We start from the raw sequence: 23,170 nt of genomic DNA, 5'->3' as shown, positions 1-23,170 counted from the left end.
CACGTCACATCAAGGATCATGCAACATTTCCAAAATTGATTTTTACCCATCCACACTTTAAACACATTATTATTATTATTATTATTATTATTATTATTATTATTATTATTACAATATAATTATAATATACTATAAACACTTTATTATTATTCAGGAGTCACAGTAACTGTCCTTTAAACATTACTTTAGCATTAAAGACCAGTTAAGTATTAGGATCATTTTGTTTTAGTGCTAACTTTCCTCTTTCCCTTGCTTACCGTATATACTGACTATACCGACTATAAATCAACCTCAAGTCGAGAGCAGATTTGGGGAACAAAATTATAGATTTTGATATGCCCCTTGGATAAATCCGGTGTGAAATTTAGAGGTGTGTAATGAAGGATGTAAAGGACAAAACAAAGGAAATCAATGCCAACAAATTTAGAAATTTCCAGCAGGCATAACTATTTGTGCTCATATTAAAGGCTGGATTGATAAGAGAGTAGAAGGGGGTCAGTGCTTCTAGGGCAGATTAAACTCTTGCCTATCACCAGGGGATGGTTAAATACTGTACAGTACTTACACTGACCTGTGGATAAGTTGATTCCGGTTTTTTGGTTCAGTTTTTAAACCTAAATTTATAGATTTATACACGAGTATATACTGTAATCTGTATTGAATCTGTGTCCTGGAAACAGTAGATATATTTACTTGGTGGCTGCCATCTTTACTAGTTCCAAGATAGTAAGATTACACTGATCGTTTTCATTTTGGAATGTGCTGGATTAAAAATAAGACCACCTTGGGAGAGGGAATAAATTTTTTGTGTGGTACCACTGGAAACAAAACCAAGCAAAGTGACATCTGCATATCAGAATGACATCTGGACATCAGAAATAATATTGGTTGGCACATGAACAAAACTTGATTTTTCCAGATATTCTTTACCCATCAGGAGGCAACCTAGATATTCATGCTCCAACCTGGAACTAAGGGAAATAAAAATCCCTATAGCCGTTTGCGTTCATTGAAACGTATGAAACATTAATACTTAGACATAGGAACATACAATCGTCCCTTCATATCCACAGATTCTTCATCCATGAATTTAAATATCCATGGCTAGAAAATATTTTTAAAAAGATATACATTCCAGAAAGCAAACCTTGGTTTTGCTCTTTTATATAAAGGACAACATAACACTAAGGAATGGTATATAATGAGACTTGAGCATACATAGATTTTAGTATCCACAGCGGGTTTTGGAACCAAACATCAGCAAATACCAAGGGTATTACATACCACTGTATACAATTTCTTAACTGGGTTGACAGTACTTTTAATTCCCATTTGGAATAGGGTTGCTATGTGTCCTTTATTGTAAGGGATGTCCCTTATTTGATGACTGGAAAGCTCATCCCTTAAACGACTGGCAAATGTCCCTTATTATATGGGATGTCCCCTATTTGAGTATTGGAAAGCTTTTCTTTTTATATAGATTGAACAATTCCATATTTTGGAGTGTGGGCCCTTCCTAAAGACAGAAATGTGTGCAAAATGTAATTTATTAATGTGGACATTATGTTAATTTTACAGGGGAATACATGGCTAGTTAACCAAAATCAATACTGTCACTTGATATTTAGGCAGAAGAAAAGCTTATCATAGCTGCTTCCTTATGATCAACCCTGCATGTCATGAATTTTTTTCTATCTCTTTTTGCTATTTTGAAACCTGGCAAAACTAATTTGGACAGTATGAGCTATATTTGCATTTATTACTGCATTTATTACAGAAGTTGCTTTGTGGGAATAAAACAAGACATTGGAGAAACTAGTTTTTTACTTGGTTAATTATTTTAATAATAATAAAATTTATTTGTATTTTCCTGCCTCTCCCAGATAGATTGAGGCGGGATTACAACCCAACATTAGCAAAAGGTCACAACAATAGAACAAATAGTGTCCGACAATTTAAACAATTTTAATATAAATATTTTTATTAATTTTTTTCTACGTACTAAAATACATAATACTATATGTCTGTTATTTGTACATATTTACTTGTTTAATTATTATTTACATGATCCACTGCTTTCCCAGCCTGGTGTAACTCAACCTCCGGTACAGTTATTTTCAGCTTATTTTCTTGTGAACATTAAGGCTCAGCAGAGATAGACTCGGCCTCCGTGGCCTTGACATACTGTGAAGAGGAAAAGAGAAAAGGTCAGTCAAGAGCATAGAGAATTGCTTCCCTTTTCCCTGAAGAAAACACATCTCCCAGCAGATTTTCACTCAAAACATCCAGATTTTCTGAAGCAGGATGTTGCCTTGGAAGCAGAGCTTATAAAGTTGCCTTTTAAAATATAGTACAGAGCAGGGTTTGAATCCCCGCTCAGTCGTAGAAACTCACTAGGTGACCTTGGGCAAGTCACACTCTCTCAGCTTCAGAGGATGGCAATAAACTTGACAATAAAACCCTATGATAATTTGCCTTAGGATCACCACAAGTTGGAAATGATTTGAAGGGAAGCTGTGTCACGTAACTCATTAATACATTAGCATTAATATTTGTTTTTGGAAACATGCTTTCTTTGTTGCATTACTTGTTATTTTCTCATTACTTCTTTTTTGGGGGGTGGGATGGGAAGAATTAATCTTAATAAGTAAGAAAATGACCTAAAATTTGGGAAGGGAGGAGATGCTGAAAATGTGCCAAGAAAATATTTTCAGCACCTACAAAAATAAGCAGCAGCAGCAATGAGGAAACATTTTACATATTAGGTGAAAGTAATTATATTAGCAGTCAGTGTGTTACTTGAAAAAAGGAACACCGAAATGCCCTTGTGGCTCTCCAAAAGTAATGCATTACAGGTAATATTGTTACTTGTAATGTATTAGAGTACATCACCCATATCCACAAGGGATATGTCCTTGGACTTACCGTGGAAATGTAAAATGGCAGATAATAGTAAATTCTATTGAAATGAATGACTTTTGGTGGAATCATCTGGACAAGTCTTGGCAAGAAAACTCTGTGATAGGTTTGACTTAAGGTCACAGTAAATTAGAAACAACTTGAATGCACACAACAACTTACTAATTCTACTGAGATATATCTAGATCCAGTGTCACTTAGTGCCTAAACGTTATAATGGCATTATCCGTACAACTATTAAACGCTTCAGGTCACTATATAAGTTATAAACCATGCTAGTTACTATTGAACATAATGTTTAGCATAACTTTTGAAAGAGCCTTCTTATGTAAAAACTGATGGGACTGTGATAATAGTTTTTGCATATGTATGCTCTTTCAGAAATTAAGCCAAGTGTTACTTGGAAGGTGTATTTGAGCCAAGAGGCATAACCCTTCTCCTCTACACTATCCTACACAGAAGTTCATAATGTCTGCCCAGCCCTAGTGCTCCTTTCTGGGTGATTAAAAAAGAAAATAATTTTACCACTATTATTTAATAGCTAGCCGGTGTGTTGTAGTTGTTAGGGTATTAGACTGGGACTTCAGAGGTCCCCACTGGGATATGAAACATGGTGACTTTGAATCAAGTGTTCTCTTGTTCTCTCTGACCTAACTCATAGGTTTATTGTGTTTATAAAGAGGAGGCGGAGAGCCATATATACCCATGTTAGTTCAGCATATTAGAGGAAAGGCAGCATAAATATATAACTGATAGATAAATAAAAAAAATATACTAGCTAAATAAGTACCGTATATTGACTATCCAATAAACTTATTATGTACCAGGGTTCAGTGGTCCCCATCATTCTATTCTGGCTGCATCTTTTCCTTTATATCTCAGCAACCCAAAGGCCAAAGCAAGGTTGGTGAATGTGTGGTACTCTAGAATTTAGAATGGTGCTCCCATGATCCTGCACCTAGCTGTGTTGGCTATGGCTGATGGGAGTTACAGTCCAACAATATCTCGTAGGACACACACCTCCCACCCATTGACTAGACAAAGATTGACTCTTTTTTGGGGGGGGGGGAAGCTGAACAGGGAGGGGACTGGACTATCCTCAAGGAACAAGATTCCTCATCCTCACCCTCCTATGGATCTTTATTTCTGCCAAAGACAGTTGGCCATCAGACAGTACAACAGGGAATTTTGAACATGGTCAGAAATAAAGCCATTATAAAAGCAAGCTGTCATATTTTCAGCAATGCCAAGTTAGGAGATATCAGATAAGGAAGGATTTTCCCCCCTCACCTAACAGGCTGCTCCAGAAAGCAGCAAAGGTGGCTGCCCCTGTGACAGCCCCAGAAGCTGCTGGATTCTTGCGTCTGGTGCTGACAGAGAATCCCCCTGGCCCAGTTGCTTCAATCTCCACCACGTGGTAGTCAGGGAGGCTGCAATGCAAGGAGAAATTGCAGCCCATTAGATGCAAGAATTTGAAGACAGATAATACCAAACTATCAGTTTCCAGCACAATCCACCCCCCCCACCACACACACCCCAGAGAGGGTTAGGGACTCACTTGGGGTCAGCTATGAGACAGCCCTTCACACCATCAAATCCTAGGCTAGGGGCAGCCATACAAGCTGCTGCCATGGTGTTGACATTGTTGGGGGCCAGGGGACACAGTTGGCGCACAGGACCATTGTACAGCACTACCCTCTCTTTCTGGGCCCATTGCACCAGCTCCCCAAGGTGCCCTCCTAGTCGAAAGCTGTCAGGGTGTTTCACCATGGTGACTGTTAATGCCTAGGAGGAGGTAAAACAAAGAGTCAAGAGGAATCACAAATCTTCAAATTTATTTTCCCTGCTAGCCATTTAAGACTGTAACATCACCGGGGCAGAATTTTGTTATGTTAATCTGTATAGTAGAATATTGACACTGGTGGTGTGGTTTGAGCAAATCAGAGCTTGAGAAAGTTACTTTTGGGGGGCTACAGCTCCCACAGGCCTCCAGACAGCATGACCATTGAGAACTGTAGTCCAAAATGTAGATTCCCAGTCTCTACAATATTAACAAGAAGGGTAATAATTGTGAAGGCAATCTTTTCCCCCCCTCCTTTTTTTGGAACAGCTCTGAACATGGCCAAGTTGCTATAGATTCCACCCAACATTCTGGTATGTTATTCAAACTGATGCAGTCTCCCAGAAATTTTTGGGAACTTGCATGTTCAGATCATTCCAGGCTGTTGATTAGTTAATTTGACCCTCCCTCTTTGGAAGTTGCCCCACTTTCCCCAGAAGCACTGGGAAGTGCATTTTACATTACTGTTGTGGGTTGTGTGCTTTTCTGTATGGACAGATTACACTGTGTCCCATGAACACTGGCATATTGCAAAAGTATTGCCCTTCCTGATGCTGTTGGATTCTGATCCCAATCAACCCTTGCCAGCTTGACCAACAGCGAGGGATGTTGGAACTAGTAATTCAGTGGCATCTGAAGGACCAAATTTACCCCACTCTTGAAATATAGGATCTAGTAATCATGGCACTAACAATGAAGTAAGAGACATGGTGGGATGCTTGGAGTCTTGTGCTTATATGAACTTGCACAGATGGAAGGGATCATGACTTTAGAGATCAGGATTGTATTGCTTATCAAGTATGTGCTGTACTCTGAATCAATTAATTACTGAATCCATCAATCACTTTATAGTATCAAGGTAGAAAAAGGAATAGAGACCATGGAGCGTCCAGATGTTTTGTCCAACAATTCCTAAAACCTTTTGCCATTCCCCATGGTGTGTGGAGCTGATGTAGGCCAAAATATGTGGAGGTCCAAAATTCTCCACCCTGGTCTGAAAGGACATGAAACAACCACCTTGTTGAAGCTAAGCAGGTCTGGGCCTGGTCAATGCCTGAATGGCAAACTTCCTATGAATCCCATTGATGCCATCTTGAGTTCCACAATGTTGGAAAGATGATCTATAGCTATAATAAATAATACTCCTGGCAGAACTAGTAGGCCAGCTGATCTACATGCCTTCCTCTCCATCCTTCCCTTTATCAGCCCACAGTCTGCACACACCACCTCTTTGCAGGATCATACCTGAAGCATTCCTCCATCATCCAGTCGCTGGATGTCTTGGCCACCCCAGAGAGCCCCACTGGGAATGTAGAGCGTGTGCCCAGCCTGTCTTGCAGCTTTCCGTAGTTTGAGCTCTGTGCCCAGATCTGCCAGGGCTGTTGGGGAACCCACCTAGTAGACATAAAGATGGTTGCGGTAATTACTGGTGAGAACCGGAAAGGACACTGCTGCCTCAGGTTGGAGCTTTGCTGTTACTCCAGATTTATTTCATGCTAATCAATGATTAGTCCTCTAGGTATACTGGACTTCAATTCCCAGAAGCTCCAGTCAACTTGGCCAATAGTCAGGAATTCTGGAAGACTAAAGTTTGGGGACCACTGTGCTAAATAATCAAAGCCAGCCCTGCCTTTAGACTAAGGTAACACATTTATAAAGACCTGAGATGGGGAGGAAATAATTATTTCCTTTGTTGTTACTGTGGGCAACATCTCTCCATTACTTCTCCATAGAATAGACCCTTTGAAAAAATGGGATTTGAGTTAGTTGTGCCTAATTCCCATTCATTTCAGTGATTCTGCGCTAGATAAGACTGCTGTTGGATTTAGCCTTGTAGTTCTACTGGTAAGGATGGAAAAGGGAAGAGGTGCTTGTGACGTTTTCTACTTTAGATGCCAAAAACACTTGGATGGCCTTGGATACTTTGCACCTTGACATAAGGAGGACATCCAACTCTAATGTCTTGTACCAGGCCTGCAAATAATCTATTCAACTTTAAATTAACGAAGTTGGAGAGTAAGGTATGAAGATAGTTTGATTCTGGGTACTTCTGTTGCAATAGGCAAGAAAGATTATTTTCACTTAAGCAAGCAAGGAAAGGTAATTTGCCTGCCCACCCTGAAAAGTTTTGAGAGGGAGAATGTGTGATACCAGCTGGCTCTTTCTAGAGGCATCTGGAGTCCTTACCATGAAATCTGCAGTTCTGAGAAAGAGCTCCCCATATTCTTGAGCAATGCAAGGATGTGCCACTTCAATAATGATGTCAGGGTGGCTTTTCAGGGAGAAGAGAGAGATAGTAAGGAGCTAGGCAAATTACTTTTTAAAATGGTTAGCAATAGTTTGGAGGTCTAAAAAGCAGTTAGTTACTTTTATAGTTACAATGTTCAAATGATTATTTGTTCTCGCATTATTAAGAATTAACTCAGACCCTGGAAAGATGGACCCTTTGCAGCATCATGGCGACGCGCTAGGGTTGCCTTGGGGCGGCGTGTGCACACGCCCTGCAACCCTAGTACGTGACGAGGATGTCACAGCTGCACAGCACCATCTACACAGCATGCAGAGCTATGACATCGTAGCAGTGCAGCGTCCAAACAGTGCTATGCAGCTGCAACGCCATTGCGTTGGTGGTTTGCAGTGTTGCAACTGCACCACAAAAAGGAGCTGCTTCTGGGCACTCCTTTCTTGATGAGCAGCAGTGTCGCTCAATTTGGTTGCTGCAGCACTGCTGCGGAGCAAGGAGAGGCGCCTCCCCAGCCCCTCTTTTTGGTGCTCTGTACCACGTGTAATTAATTTAAAAATTATTTTAAATGCTACAGGCTCCTTGTCTGCAATACCATATATAACTACATAGTGAAACCACACCTTTATAACTAAAAAAGTAACTAAAAGAATTTAGAGTTACACATCAAAAGATGTGATGCTTTATTGTGTTTCAAGTGTAATGTGATTCTGCCTTCATTTTAGCAAAAATAAATTAACTTCAAGTAACTTGCTATTAGAGAGCCAGGGTGGAGTAGTGGTTTGAGTACTGGACTATGAATCTAGGTAACAGGGTTCAAATCTCCACTCAGCTACGGAAACCCACTAGGCAACCTTGAGCAAGTCACACTCTCATCTTTGGTGGAAGACAATGTCAAACCTGTTCTGAACAAATCTTGCCAAAAACCCCTCATGACAGGTTTGCCTTAGGATTGCCATAACCTGAAGGCACACGAAAACATGGGTTTTTTGTTGGGTTTTAGGGCTATGTGGCCATGTCCTAGAAGAGTTTGATTCCTGACTCTTCTAGAACATGACCACATAGCCCAAAAACCCAACAAAAACCTATGGATGCTGACCATGAAAGCCTTCGATTTCGCACAAAAAACAATTTATTATTTGTACTTGGTAGTTCCAAGGTCTGGTAATGCAATTGAATGTTCAATTATTGAAAAAACAATAGTCTTTTAGCACTTTCAAGACAAACAAATTTATTACCACATATATTTCCGCTAGAATTTCTGCTTCATCAAATGCAAGCCTTTCAGCATGACAAACAAGCACTAGAAAGATTACTTTTTAGCATTATAACTCCTGGAATCTCTCAGCCAGCATGGCCATTCAACTTGTCCCTGTTCAATCCACGGGATTGAACAGCTGTTGTTTCTTCTGACTCATCCACAGTGAGACCAATGGAAACCTTAGCAGTGGCCACTGATTTTCAGCCAGCGACCTGAATCACAGCAGTAGTGAGGCTTCCTTCATTGGTTCCCTTCCATGTGGACTTCTGCCCCACGGAAATTACCTGACTGCAGTAGTGATGGGGACCATCAAGTAAATCTTTCTCACTTGGGCTTCCTCAGATGGCCTCACACCGTCCTCATGACGTCACCATTTGATAATTTCCAAGCGTCTACACAATTGTACAATGGCCCAATACTTCTCCAAAGGTTTAGTTACTGGTAGTAAGAACTTTTAACTTAAAACCTGCTGGCACTTTTGGTCCTGCCCTTTTGCCTTTGGCTCCACCTGCCACTGGAATGCAGCACCTGAGAACGCTTTTGAAATTAAATTTGGCCCTTTACTGAAAGCAGTTCCCCATCACTGGTACAGTCTGTTCATTTGCAGTTGTTCTAAGTATATGATGACATGCATGCCTGTAGGCTCATGGTGGGTTCATTCTGATTATCCTTGTCATGCCACTAAAGCAGTCTCTGGCTAGGCTTGCCAACTCACCAGGCCAAGAAGTCTGCTAGCTTCCCCAACCGCAGCTCTGCTGGCACTGTTCCCTCCAGCTTCCTGGCATCTCGATTCCAAACAAAGGCCAGCTCCAAGCCATGTCGAAGGCCGTCATCTTGGAGCCGTTTCACCAGGTACTGTCCTGGAGACAGAAAGCAGAGGGAGAAGAGCATGACAAATCCAGAGCTTTTGGCTCTGTTTTTCTCACATCTGCCATACCCTTCCTGCAAGTAAAAAAACCCTCCTAAATCCAAATACATTTACTAGGATTTCTCAGCCTCCTTCCCTGTCACCCCCCTCTAAGTTCTCTTTTCCTATCAGTGTAACATGGTGGCCTAACCATGAGAATTTTTCCTTTGTGATGAAGACTAGTGGCAAAGTTAGAGATGTATTCTTTCTGTAACAACATAAGGATTACCTTGCTGGATCAGAACAAGATCAGTATGTAGCCCAGCATTCTGTTTCTAATGGTGGGCTGCCAATGGTGAATCACAGCCAAGAAAAACAAAGATTTGGCCAAACAGGCAGAGTTTATCCTCCCTTGGGTGGTATCCTTTTTGGAGTCACTGATGGAAGAATCACATGCCTTCTTTGTGAATATCAAGAAATATTGGGCTGTTTGGAAACACTGGAAACAGAATGCCGAGCTACATACTGATCTTATTCTGATCCAGCAAGGATCTTCTTACAGAAAGAACACAGCTACAGGAACACAGAGAACTCATCCACTAGTCTTCAGCACAAATCAATGAAAGATTCTCATGGTTAGACAGTCATGTTATTGTGATGGGAAAAGAAAACCTAGGGGCATGGCAGGGAAACAGCAAAAGATGGCATTAAGTCCTAAAGGGTTTATAGCTCCTGCTCTGGCTAGTTGTAACTAGCTAGAACCAAAAAACAATTTGTTATTACAGAGCATTTGATAATCTCGCCCAGAGTAAGCACAATAGGCTGGCAGCATGTTGGTTAGTCCCAACTAGAATGGACCCATTCAATCAAGTTGTTGAATAGTGAACTTGCACATAGGTAAATCCCATTGATTCAATTAATTTACTGTAGTCAAAGGTAACAACTGGATTTGGGCCATATTCAGTAAAACGCAACACACACACACACACGCCAAGTCCACTTGGAAACTCAAGGCTGGAATAAGATGAATGAGACTCATCTCTGAAGGATGAGAGATGAAGGAGGGAAATAAATAAGAAATGGTACCTACCTAGATGTCCATAGCCCACAATTCCAACTCGTCTTTTCCTTTTGCCTCCTGACATTCTGCCTGTTGTGGTACAAGAAGAGGAAAAAACAGGCATGTAAGTGGTAAGGTTCACAAGAGGGAATCATGCAGGAGGGAGCAAAGTGAGCTGTTTTTGTGGGCTCCATGGTCTGCTAGAGTATTTATTTATTTATTTATTTATTTATTTATTTTATATCCCGCTCTTTTCCCAGGACTGGCACTCAGAGCAGCTTCACAGCATTAAAAAAAAACAATACAATTAAAAACATTTTTAAAAAGATGTACATTAAAAAGAATTTTTAAACTGGTCCAACATTCCAGCCTATCCTTATAGCAATTCCTTAAAAGCCTGTTTGAAGGCCAGTCTATTACTGAAGACAGACACTGGTTTAGGACCAGGACAGCCTCCTTGGATTGAGGTGGAAAGGAGTAGTAGAGCTGAGTGTCATCTGCAAATTGATGACACTGCACTCCAAAACTTCAGATCACCTCTCCCAGCGGTTTCATGTATATGTTAAACAGCACTGGGGACAACACAGAACCCTGAGGGACTCCACAGGTCAGTGGCCAGGGGGTCGAAGAGGAGTCCCCCGGCAGGGTTCAGTTTTGTTTGTTTGTTTGTTTGTTTTTGCTCCAGAATGGCCCCAAATACACTCTATGGAGTTTGTAGGGCATTTCCACCATATCTGGAGCACTGATGTCACTCCCTTAGAGAGTTACCTGGTGTAGACTGTATCCCCTTCACACACACCCCAGTGACATCCTTGCCCACCCTTCCACACAGCCAAACTGCCTTCTGTGTTTTGGGCTGACTCACCTGGCTTTGCTGTCCAGATTCTCCGCTCAGGATGCCAGCTTGAAGCAGTAAAGAGTTGTTTGTTTGCGTGCCCTTTGGCCATTCAGTCTCTGGAGAAGGTTAATCATTAGCCCAAACTGGTCCTGTAAACCAGGGAATGGGTCTGTTGGTAGACAGATGCCAGATGAATGCCCACCTTCCTTCAGATGAGTGGATTCTTCTTGGCTATAGCATTAAGCAATGCTTTGGCTGTGTGAATGCAGCATCCCAGATTAATCGCTACTACAGTTAGAACTCTCATGTTGTCATTACATGCTCCCTTGCACTTCTGAGCACTGAGTTCAGGGGTGGCTTATTCCCAGGAGAGAGTGCATAGGACTGCAGCTGTACATTTCATTTGGGTATCTGTAATCTTTGTTGTAGTGTAAAAGCCAAGTTGAGTCAAAGTCCGAGGATTCCAAAAAGCAGCAGATCCTCAGAGAGCTACTTGTGCAGTTCTTCCTCCTGCAAGGCTGCACCCCCAGTTTCTGCAAAGGCCCAGACAATCTTCAGAAACTTGCTATTCCTTTAGTGTATGCTTAAGTGATAATGGCCTCCTTATCTTCCTCCATTGGTACTAGAAAATACTCTCCCCTAGAGATGTAAAGGCTCAGGAAAAAAAAATAAGGAGGGGGGAATGGGAGGGGGTTCTGATTTTTTTTAAAAGCTTTTCCCCCCTCAGGAAAAAAGTGGATTATGGAATATTTTGAAACATAAAGATAAATAAAATATTTAAGACTATGTGTTCATATATCTGTTGTCCCAATATCATTTCTAAAAACTATGTAAGAAAAAGACTTTTTTTCCAAAATGACTTGAAGACCAACAATAAGAAAAGTATTTTGCTGCATTGCCAACATGGCTAGCCCTGAATATGTTTCCTGGATTTAAAGATACTGGATTTTGCCACAACAGAAGAAACTATAAAAAGAGGGAACTAATTGACTAGAACTTAATTCTTGGAAGTTTTTAAAACTCCAGTGATGGTAAAACTTTTTTGTTTGGATTACAATTGTTTCATCTAAACATGAGAAAAGGAGCCTCCATCATTGGTTTGCTAATGTGAAAAGTATCTCCTTTTACAAACAATTTTCCATAATATGCACATTTTAGGTACTCATTTTTCTAATGTACACACTTTTGTATATACTTTTTCAAATATTGAGCTTATTACCAAGCAGTTTTTCCACCAAATAAAGGATTTTGCACACTTCTCCCATATATCCATATCCATTTTTTTTATACACAGATTCAAATGGATGCCTTTTTTTAATGAATTGCACTACAGACTTCGGAAATACAGTGCATTTGCAATCTAACATTGCCCTGCTTGTTTTCATGCCCAGAAGTGGGACTTTGATAGGTTCTCATTGAAATGTTTGCCAAACCTGTTCTCCTGACCCATCCTTACAAGTGGCAGATATATAATTCAGTAATTAATACATGCTGCTGTTTCATGCCATTGGTCCTGGTGTCAATGTCTTCCCATTAGGACAAAATTTCCTAGTCGCAGCATAAAGAAGTATCCTAACCAGCACTGTTGTCACTTTTAATTTCAGCTGACTATTATCATTCCCAGTCCTTTTAGAAACCTTGGCATGCTTCCACTTCATGTAATCTTCTTTTTTCCAGTTGCCAGTGTGGTTTTTTTTGCAAGTTTTTAAAAAATACATGTAAATATGTTACTACTACTACTGCTGTTTTAATGAATGCTGACTTTGTGCAATTGCACCAATGTACTTGTAGGCAACCAATGCACTGGATGTAGCAAATTGTAAAGTATGATCCCAAATCAAAGTAGGGCTGGAGACAGGATCAAAACATAGCTGTATGGCACATTGGCCGGAGGGATTTAGGCCTGTTACAGACTGCCAAAATAAAGCTGCTTCGGGTCTCTTTGGAGGTATGCTATTTAAATGATGCATGGGTCCTAAGAGTCCGGAGGTCGCGCCAAAGCCACACTCCAATCCTAAGCACTGGAGGGCAGCTTTGGTGCAGCTTCTGGATTCTTAGAATTCATGCATCATTTAAACAGCATACCTCCAAAGAGACCCGAAGCAGCTTTATTTCACTATTTCACTGTAACAGGCCTTAGTGAACAAAATACTGTCAGCATAGTAATCATAAACATCATATCTATTTATTTATTTCCACCATACACCCCCTGTCTGGGATATAAGGCAGCTTACAAAGGTGATACAAGTAAAATAATTCACATTGTACACAAGTTAAAAAAAATTAAACTAACAAAAATAGTTAAAGATTTCCCATACCTTGGCTCAGTCATTATAATTAGGATGGAGACTGTAGTCAAGACCTCAGAAGACTAGATCTTGGAAAGGCTAGTATACTGCCCTGAGAATCTGCAATAAAGGGCAGGATAAATGTGTTTAAATAAATAGAATTAAAAGCAGTTTAAAACATGGCATTTAAAAACTAAACAAGAAATGAACAGAAGAGTACATTCTGAAAGTCCACTTTCCCTCCAAGATTTGCTGCAATGCTCCCAGATTCAAGCCTTGGCATCTCCAAGTAGTGTTGAGAAAGACCCTTCCTGGAATCCACTGAGAGCCACTATCAAATGAATATTGAACTTAATCTTTTCCCAGCCTTCTTGTGGCTGGGGATGTTGAGAGATGTTGTCAAACCCCATTTAATGGGCACCAGGGTGTGGGCTAAGGTTGAATTAGATTTCTCACTGGCAGGTTGACATAGTATACGGTAGACCCACTGTCAAATATCTCATATACTTGCATGATGGTAAAGAGTTGGAATGCAATGTATGTGTGGGGGAAGAAGAGTGGGATTTAATAGAGAAGGGAGGGAGGAAAATTAGGGCCAAAATAGGCACAATGAAGTTAATTGCACAAATGCAATTTGTGTGGGAGGAATTTTGTAATGTAAAGGGCATCAAGCAAAGGAAAGGGGAGGAATTTCAGAATCAAGATGTCAGAAAGGGAGCATTTAACCCTTTCCTTCTTGCAGGGGCCCCAACTAAAAAACACCCCACCCTCTCCAACTACAATTTGCACTAATTCGTAAACATCCACTGGCCGCCTCCACTACCAGCGGAGGGGGCGGAGGGGGGATGAGGGCTATTGCATGAGAGGAAAGGGTTAAATTCTCTATCCTCACAATCCTGCTATGCCCACTCACTCAGATGCACTTTACATTATTTGAAAGTGCACATTGCCTTTATGCAATTAGTGTCATCTTGAATTTGTTCCTAAATTTTAGTTAATAGACAGGGTAATGCTGTTCCATGGAACTTACAGTCTGATGCTACGCATTTCTACTCACTGTTAATCTCTGCTAAATTCAATGAGGCATATAGGATTGTAGTCAAAATGGATCTGAAAAAAGAGATAGAATCCTGGTTTGTTTAAGAGATATATGAAATTTCCCCCTAATCTGCAGAAACAGGATGCAGGACAAGGCAGACAATTGTCTTTTGACTTCCTTGACCTGCAGCTGACTTTGCATTGGTTGAAGACATTTTGCCAAATGAAAAGAAGGTACAAGATGCTACACTGTACGTATTTCATATGTAGATACTGACCAGACAGGAAGCTAAGTTTTCATAATTGATAACAGGACACCTTCTGGTGTTGCCACCACACCTGTAAGCAGCAATTGTTTTCGGAGCCACACAGCTCCATCTTCCAGTGTTATATTGGCAGTCTTTATTTCTCCTTGCATCTGCTCCCTGAGGTGGTCCAGGGGCATCACTAGAGGGCTACAGGGGTGTGGGTCACACCAGGCAACACTCAAAGGGCAGGTGACACCACTGCTCCCCAAACTTCTGCCTTTTATTTATGTCACAACTATTGCCATTACATTCAGTGATACACTGTAATTTCAATATATGAGCAACAGGAAATATTATTAAGGATTTTGTCTGGTGCGGTCTGGGAGGAGGGCAATGGGGGCAGGTAACACCATGAGTTACCGGCACACTGGGTGATGCCAATCCTAGTGACGCCACTGAGATGGCCCCCTCATTTTGCATACTGATAAGATCAGCTCTTTGGGATGTTTGTTAAATCAAATTATCAGTGTAATATGTTAATGTTAGGACAGAAATCCATCTAGAAGTTAAGTCAAAGAACATCGGAGTAGTTAAAAGGATCTTGCCTGCCACATTTTTGTACTTGAGTTGCTCCCAAAATTTACAAATAGAAATGTGGGGGAATTGTTGCGATGTACAATGAAAGAGGTAGTGAGGGAGATCTGAAATTCTATGATTCTGTCTGTGATATGTTTGAGGACACACAGCTTAACGCCACACCTTTTCTGTTCCCACCAATGACATATCATGGCTTGTTTCCTCCTCGCATGTCTCCTTCTATCCTTGACCCTCCTGCCACCAGGGGGAGTTGCAGCTTCCCCTCTGCTCCAGACCATGCCCATAACACCTGTCTCCAGATGTTGCCCACTAGTCCCATAGCACTGTTAGGAGGAAGGCCACCAGGCAAACAGGTGCTGCTTAGAGAGATTCCTCCTCTCCTGCTCTGCTGTGGGTTTTGCAAAAGATGTTAATTGTCTCTTTCTGGCCTCACAAAACCATGATCTCATCAGCTTAAACAGGCAGAAAACAACAAACAGATGGAGTTTCTGAAGGTACTGCTGTGCTTACTGGAGCAGTCACTTTGCTCCAAATGTTAGAATTGCAGGTTTAGAAGGGATGGCAGAAGCTGCTAAATTTGATTTCTTGCACTGAGGCAAAGGTCTGTCTTTCCCCACCTCCAGACAAAACCCTTTATAATTTAGTGATATAGATTTAGCCTACAAGCTGCAACTGAGCGCTAATACCTATACGTTCATATATTTCTGATATTGCACCAATCACTCTTTTCTACCTGGCACCAACTACTAGCAGTATTACACTAGAGTTCCCATTGTCCCCAGCCAACATGGCTAAAATGATGTGAACTGAAACAACGGCGTGGGCTAGGCTGATGCATTTTGTTCCTGCAAAAGGAAAACTGGTGCAGCCTGAATATCAAAGGTTATATGCCGTTGTGAGACAAGACAAATGATAGCTGAGAAGCTGGATGTAAAGGCCAAAGTTTAGAAGAAGTTACTTTTGAGACTACACTTCTCAGAATCTCCCAGCCAGTATGGACAATATTTATGCTCACTGGGGTATTCAGGGACATGGTAGTCTAAAAAAGTAACTATGTTTCCCAATTCTGGGAATGAGTTAAAAGAGAGAGATGTTCCATGCTTTTCTAGGGATGGAAATCTGACCCATCAAGGAGGCGTTCTCATCATAATGCATTTCTAGCTGTATCTCTTTAATTCCATTGTTTGCAGAATGCCACCTCCACATCTTGTCTTCTTTTGTTTTCTTCATCCTGCAAGAATACGATGGAGCATCTGCTTTGAAACAGAATTTTTCTCTCCGTCTTTCTCGATCTGGTCTTGTCACGGTGGCTTCATAGCTGGTTTATAGAGGCAGCAGGCTGACGAAAGGTCACCCTGGTCCAGCAGATGGCGTGCAGGTTTTTGAAGCTCAAAATTTGAGCTTGGTGTCTTTAGTTCAAATCTCCTAAGCTGCAGACTTGCTGGAGAATTGTCCACGGATTGTCCGTGCAAGTTCAGTCTTAGCCCCCCTGTTCTGTTTTCTTTTTGAAATTGAAGAGGAAGAGGAATTTTCTAACTCTGTGAACTCTGCCCATCAAAGAAAACAACCCTGATATTGTTCATACCATTATTTACTGCTGGGTGAAAGAGAAGTCGATCAGGAGTAGTAATAGAAAGACTATTTTCTGTTACAGGTTGAGTCTCCCTTACATGAAATGCTTGAGACCAGAAGTTGGATCCCCCCCACCCAATTTTGTAATATTGAGAGATATTTTGGAGATGGGACCCAAGTCTAAACATGAATTCATTTATGTTATGTATATATGTGCCTTATATACATAGCCTGAAGATTTTATACACAATATTTTTAATATTTTTGCGCATGAAACAAAATTTGTGTACATTGAACCTTCAGAAAGCAAAAGCGTCATTATCTCAGCCATGTGGACCATTTTGGATTTTGGAATATTTTTGATTTTGGAACTCCAGATAAGGGAGACTCAATCTATATTCATTTTCTGGCCAAAGAAAGTGGCTTTCCTGACAGTCAGGAAACCCAGTGCGGAAGAATAACACAGTCATGAGAATTTTGTGTTGTTTTTACTTGGTATTTGCACATCATGTAGTGGAGTCTCCTTCTTTGGAGGTCTTTAAGCAGAGGCTGGATGGCCATCTGTTGGGGATGCTTTGATTGAGAGTTCCTGCATGGCAGAATGGGGTTGGACTGGATGGCCCTTGCGGTCTCTTCCAACTCTATGATTCTATGAATGTTTCAGGAAATGATTCTGTATAGTAATACACATTGGCTGTTTGCACGAAAATTGTAGGGCTTTGCAAAACAAACAAACAAACAAACAAACAAAGAAACACAGTTTCAAGATAGCCATGCCTCTTTTTCTACAAGACAGCTGCATTTTGTGCAAAAACAGCAGTTTTGCACAACCCCCCCCATGACTATCTGAAAACAATGCAAAAATATGGAACCTTCTACGAAAAAACAACAACAGACACACAAGGGTTGTTTTTTTGGATGTGAAAGATGGCTATTTTTAAAGGAAAAAGACAAATTATTGCTAAAATATCCTTTGTGGGAATCTTGCACATTCATGCATGCTTATCCCCCAAAGGACGGCTATCCGGAAAAAACAGAAAGTTATTAATCCTCACCTGCAAAAATACACATGTGTGTTTTCTGCACAACCCTCTTCCATTTCCAGACTGCTGTGCAGTTTTTCATGCAAGACTGCTGCTTTTTGTTCAAAAGCCATCAGCTTTGCCAAAAAACAAAAACAATAATCAAATAATAACCCTGGAAAAATGCATAAAAGAACAATTTTCCAGTTAAAAAAGCTATTTGATTTCTCTCTGTGTGTGCAAAATTGCTGGTTTTCATCACAAATCAGTAATCTTGCTTCAAATTTCATGTAGATATTTGAAAACTGTGTCCCCCCCCAAACAACACAAATTTTTAACAGAAAGCTCATGTGTATTTCTGCATATAATAATTTGGCAAAACACTTCAGGATGTGCAAAGGCTGAATGGAAACTGCACAGAAATACTAGTTTTGCCTGCAGCAAGGAAAAAACTGTGGAAATTAATCCCTCCTTGTGGGGATCAAATGGTGAAATATATTTATCCCGAGTCAGGTGAAAAAGATACTTCCCATTCTCTTTTTGTATACATCCAAATAATTGTTAAATTGATCAGAAATCATTGCAGTGCAGGAGCTGTACTGTACTTTGTTTTCTTTTTATCAGCCAAAGGCCCACCGAAAAGAACCAGACGCAAATAGTACCTCAGGAAACTGGTGGCAAGTACAAAATTGTAGCCAAGTACCAGCTTTAGCCCACGAATATTTCAGTACATTAGATAACCTGCATAAGCAAGTTGAAATCTACACCTGAGCTGTTACAAAACTGAGTTTTTAAAGGTGAAATGAATAGGACTTCAGTTAACATGACTAACTTCAATCCCATTTATTTTAAGAAGTCTATTTTAAGATAAAGTCAGGGGGAAAAAATGCTTTTTGAACTACAGAAATTTTCCTCTCAACTTAACTGGGCACCCGGTGAGAGGATGAGATTAACTTTCTGAGGTGAACTTTGCAACAACTGAAAAGTTCAGCAAAAATATGTTGTACAAACCGCAATGTTCACATCTCGCATGGAAATTTTAAACACACACAATTACACATATGCTGAATCAGCTATCTGTGAAATTGCCTATGTATATTCACTGCTTATGTTCACTTTTTCATGCACACAGTGGGTGTCTGAATGCAAAAGAAGACAGAAAGCTCCTTTCACAGATAAATAGAAGAGGAATTCTGCAGGTAAACCTTGCATGATGAATACCTTCTACAAAATTATTAGGGAAAGTACAGGTGCCCTGTCCTCATTTTGCATCTGGCTACCTAGCATACATTCAAACTATGTAGCTATGTTTAGACCTACACCTGCTGAAGTTTCCTTATGCATAACGATTACACAGGAGCCCTCCCATCCTGTATCTGGACTTACAAATGTCCCCTATGGTAACACATGGACAGTGTTTGTGCTTTTGTGTGCATTATGTTCACATACATGCTCACTAATCAAAACAGATAAGCCTATATGCAGCATTTGTTAGTCCCATTAGAGTAGCAGGCTTACTAGGCTTACTGTCCCAACTAGGGTAGCAGGCTTACATAGCATTGAATCAATACTATTTACAACACTGTCAGCTCAGCAAGTTGCCTTTGATTCAGTAGGCCTCCTCTGCTTGAGACTATGGTCAAATCTACACTGCAGAAATAATGCAGTTTGACACAGCTTTAACTGCCATGGCTCCATCCTATGAGAATCCTGTAATTTGTAAGTTTGTTGTGGCACCAGAGCTCTCTGATAGAGAAGACTAAATCTCTCACAAAACTACAAATCCCAGCAACCCAGAGCATTAAGCCCGGGGAGTTAAAGTGGTGTCAAATTGCATTATTTCTACAGTGCAGGTTGGACTAAACAGATCCAAGCCATAAAACACAGATGGGGTGCTCTGTCCCTATTGTATACCACTGTTTTCAGAAATCTGTTGCTAAAATGTGCTGTGCCTAGATAGACAGGTACACAGATAATGGACGGTTGCAAGTGTGCGTGTGTATGTTTATTCAGACATAACTCTGACAGAGTGTAATAGACCTGTTCTTTTGTGAGCCTGCTTATAATGAGCATTTGCTCATACATAAACACTTCTGTGTTTGGGGGAGCATATTCCCTAGTAAGCCTATTGTGACGGAAATCTAAATACATGAAATGTGATGTAGTAAAGGAGTTGTGGGACCCCTACTGAACTCATCCAATCACCAGCACCCTTCCACCTGCTTCAGGCATCAGAGATACTAACATATGGTTCAAAACATTATATTTAGACAAATTGTATGGGTACACCCCAAAAACTGGAGAAAAACAACAACAACCCCGAACCTCTCAAAATGCTTCAAAATATGTGTGTGTGTGGGGGGGGGGGGATAAAAATATATCATTCCATCTGAATGCTTCAATCAATTCATTAATATCTTTGTTTCCTCAACAGGGCGCCATGTTGGAAGAACGATGGGAAATAAAAGAAAGCAAAAGAAATACCCGTATGACTACGTCTCCCATACAACTGTAAACTGATGTGAAAGGCACATAAAAGGTACCTTCCCCTTTATGGGTATGATATAAACACACTGTTACAGCAAATACATTTAAATTCACACGAGGAAGCTTTTAACTTTCCCCCTTTACAGCAGTTCTCCAAGATCTCTCTCCAACCATCCAGGGTCCCTCCACAGCAGTACACTTGAAGCTCAAGGAAGGCAGATAAAATCCACATAGATCCCTCTAAATTTGTGAGAACACTGCTTTATTGTTTATTTCTACATACTTACATTTCTATATCTCCAGGCTGTCAAAGTAATTTACAACCCTAAGGACTCAAGAGAATCAATCAGACAGCGAGCAAAGCAATAATACAGCATGTTTCAATATTAAAATATTAAGATACTTTAAAAGCCAGCAGTAGAGCTGCTAATAAAAGGAACAAATTAAAATATCAAATGCCTTTGGGGAAAAAGCCAAATTTGCGCATGCGTCCAGCCTCTCTGGATTGTGGCCATGCCCTGGTACATGTGACCAGTGTATAGAATTATGTAGAAGACATAAGCACACAAATACCTATATAGAAATATGCGGCATGTACAGGTGGACTAATGGATCCACAGGGTCAGAGTGAATCTGAGAAGGCGTATTCGCAGAAATACATTTCCAAATATGATCACACATTTACAGGTGATATCTATCTATCTATCTATCCATCCATCCATCCATCCATCCATCCATCCATCCTGTACATTCAATCCACAGGCATCCTGCCCTGCTGATGCTCTGAACCTTACAATCTATTCCCTGTCATTTCCCCCGGGTGAATTGGTCCATCTACGCAGCCGAGCATGGGAACTCTTTCTCCACCCCATCCTCTACCCCCCATCTTCCTGCTCCCCACACCAATCCCCCCTTCTTTCTGCTTGCATCCTTACATGAAGGTTGCCATGCCAGCCAGTTGCCATGGTCACGCTGGCAGGCAGTGAAAAGCACAACTCCGCAGCAGTGATGCAGAGCGAGGCAGGGAGGGCTGGAGACTAATGGAAGTGGTAATTGGCAAAGAATTGCAGAACCGATTCTGCTTCTACCTCCGGTCCAAAGGGGAGGACTTAGGGGGGCACCTCGTGCCAAGCACCACAGGAAAGAAATTCTCTGGAATACTGTTAACGGCAGGACTAGGAGTAGGCAACCAAGATGTTAGGATCCTCAGTATACACAGCATCTGTATACAAAATCAGAGTTGGGGTGGGGAGGTGATTCCATTCTCATTGGTCTGCTCCTTACAAGGAGACATGAGTGGATTAACAAGAAGCTTCCAACAGAAGAGGGAAACTCTTAACTAAAAAGGGCAGTAGTGGCTCAAGACATTTTGCTGCCTTGGGCAAAGGACAAGATGGTGCCCGCTTGGCCTCACCCCCGTTCTGTAGACAGATGCTGACTAGTCTGCCAGTTGAGTTTTGCTTCAAAACTGACAAGGGAATAGGATCTTCCGTTGCACCTGGATGCCTCAGGCCAGCTTGGGGGTGTTAGGAGAGGCCATGTGGCACACACAGTTCTGGCTTCTCAGAGGGGAATGGCTAAGAAGAGGCTCAGGAGATACTGCTGTTGCTACCCTTGCTGCATCTACCATAGGAAGCAGCCATCTCTAAAGTTAGAGGCAGCCTGAGCACATTAGAGTTGCCAGACTGACAACTGCAGAGAACGCCTGCGCTTTTAGTGGCTGTGTAGAATAGGGAATGTCTGCAGGTGTTGCTTGTCATATAATCAGGAAATTCCCTCTTCTATGCAGCATTTAAAGGTATAGGGGCCCACTCCAGTTTTCATCCTGGTGACCCTAAGCACAAGTGGGTATGCTTCCTTCAGAGATCACCCTTCCTTTTTGACTGACTGGAAAGGCAACTGTTGAAGTCAGAACAACGACTGATTGGTTCCCATGTGAAGGGCTTTATCTCATTGTAGCACAATGCTGCCTGTCTTTTGTCCAGAGCTTGGATACATTACTTTGTTGGATGACCTCATAGCTGTCAGTGTGACTGTGCTGGCTGGAGGGTTCTATGAACTTTAGTCCCCAACGTAACTTTTGCAAGACCTGTTTTTGTCCAACTGTAACTAAATGATGCTGAAATAAATGCCTTATTCTTGCCCTTGTTTACCCTGTCTATGCCTTCGCCATCCTTTCCTTTGTTATCTGAATGGGACAACACAGCTGGACAATCATTAAGGCTCTCACCATTGACTCCTTGGATCTGGTGCCGCTCCTCCTTGTTGTTGCTACCATTGGCTTGCTCACATGCCTTTTCTTCTGGCACATAAAAGTAGTGAGTCCATAGTATCTGCTGGGGTTTGGTTCCAGGACCTCATGGATACCCAAATCCATGGATGCTCAAGTCCCATTATATACAATGGTGTCCTTTATATAAAATGGCAAAATCAAGCTTTACTTTTTGGAGTTAAAAAAAATGTTTTCAAGCCATGGGTGGTGAAATCTGTGGATACAGAATCCTTGGATACGGGGGGCTGACTGCAGCTGAGAGCTGCTATGGCCTGTTTGCTCTGATTAGAAAGCGGAAGGAATTATGAGGAAGACAAACTGGTTACAATAACAGTGAAAGGGAGAAGAAAGATCCAGCACAGGAATAAGTCCCCCTGAAGGCTCTTCTGCCCAAGAGCCCTCAGAAGCTGGATCTGGCCTAGCTTCCACCTGTTAGATTTTAATGGTAGGTTCCTTAAGGCTGGGGTGTGCCTTCTTATAATTTGTAAAGCATAGTGCATATTGATGATGCTGTATTGCACATAGTAGTTCTGAAGTTCAGAGGTTGGCACCATTGCTTATGTAGCCAAACTGCAGAAGAAGGGGACATCAGGAGGCTTCAGGGAACCCCAAGGTTTGCGGAAGTAACAATAATAATAA

At 41.2% G+C, this 23,170-nt stretch overlaps 2 protein-coding genes and 1 long non-coding RNA gene across 4 annotated transcripts in view; 1 reads left to right on the top strand and 2 right to left on the bottom strand.

The window, feature by feature from the left end:
- LOC121933510 (RNA binding protein fox-1 homolog 1-like) overlaps positions 1-23,170 on the bottom strand; it is a 576,905-nt gene that overhangs the window by 68,701 nt on the left and 485,034 nt on the right. The window lies entirely within an intron of this gene.
- ASPDH (aspartate dehydrogenase domain containing) lies at positions 1,961-11,156 on the bottom strand. Of its 2 annotated transcripts, none has more exons than XM_042473353.1 (8): positions 11,035-11,156; positions 10,200-10,259; positions 8,978-9,122; positions 6,947-7,031; positions 6,005-6,154; positions 4,478-4,704; positions 4,210-4,349; positions 1,961-2,184 (listed from the first exon to the last, which is right to left on the bottom strand). In XM_042473353.1, the coding sequence occupies exons 1-8, from the start codon at positions 11,114-11,116 to the stop codon at positions 2,147-2,149; spliced, it is 927 nt and encodes a 308-aa protein (XP_042329287.1). In that variant the 5' UTR covers positions 11,117-11,156; the 3' UTR covers positions 1,961-2,146. The 2 variants fall into 2 exon arrangements, with proteins under 2 accessions (XP_042329287.1, XP_042329288.1); XM_042473354.1 differs by lacking the exon at positions 11,035-11,156 and adding an exon at positions 10,938-11,009.
- LOC121933511 lies at positions 2,081-22,311 on the top strand. The gene is made up of 4 exons (XR_006104530.1): positions 2,081-2,207; positions 18,905-18,971; positions 20,207-20,311; positions 22,049-22,311. It is a non-coding gene; the product is annotated as an uncharacterized LOC121933511 (long non-coding RNA).

This window comes from Sceloporus undulatus, chromosome 6, assembly GCF_019175285.1.
Source record: "Sceloporus undulatus isolate JIND9_A2432 ecotype Alabama chromosome 6, SceUnd_v1.1, whole genome shotgun sequence".
NCBI lineage: Eukaryota > Metazoa > Chordata > Lepidosauria > Squamata > Phrynosomatidae > Sceloporus > Sceloporus undulatus.
This window is presented reverse-complemented; position numbering and strand designations above follow the sequence as displayed.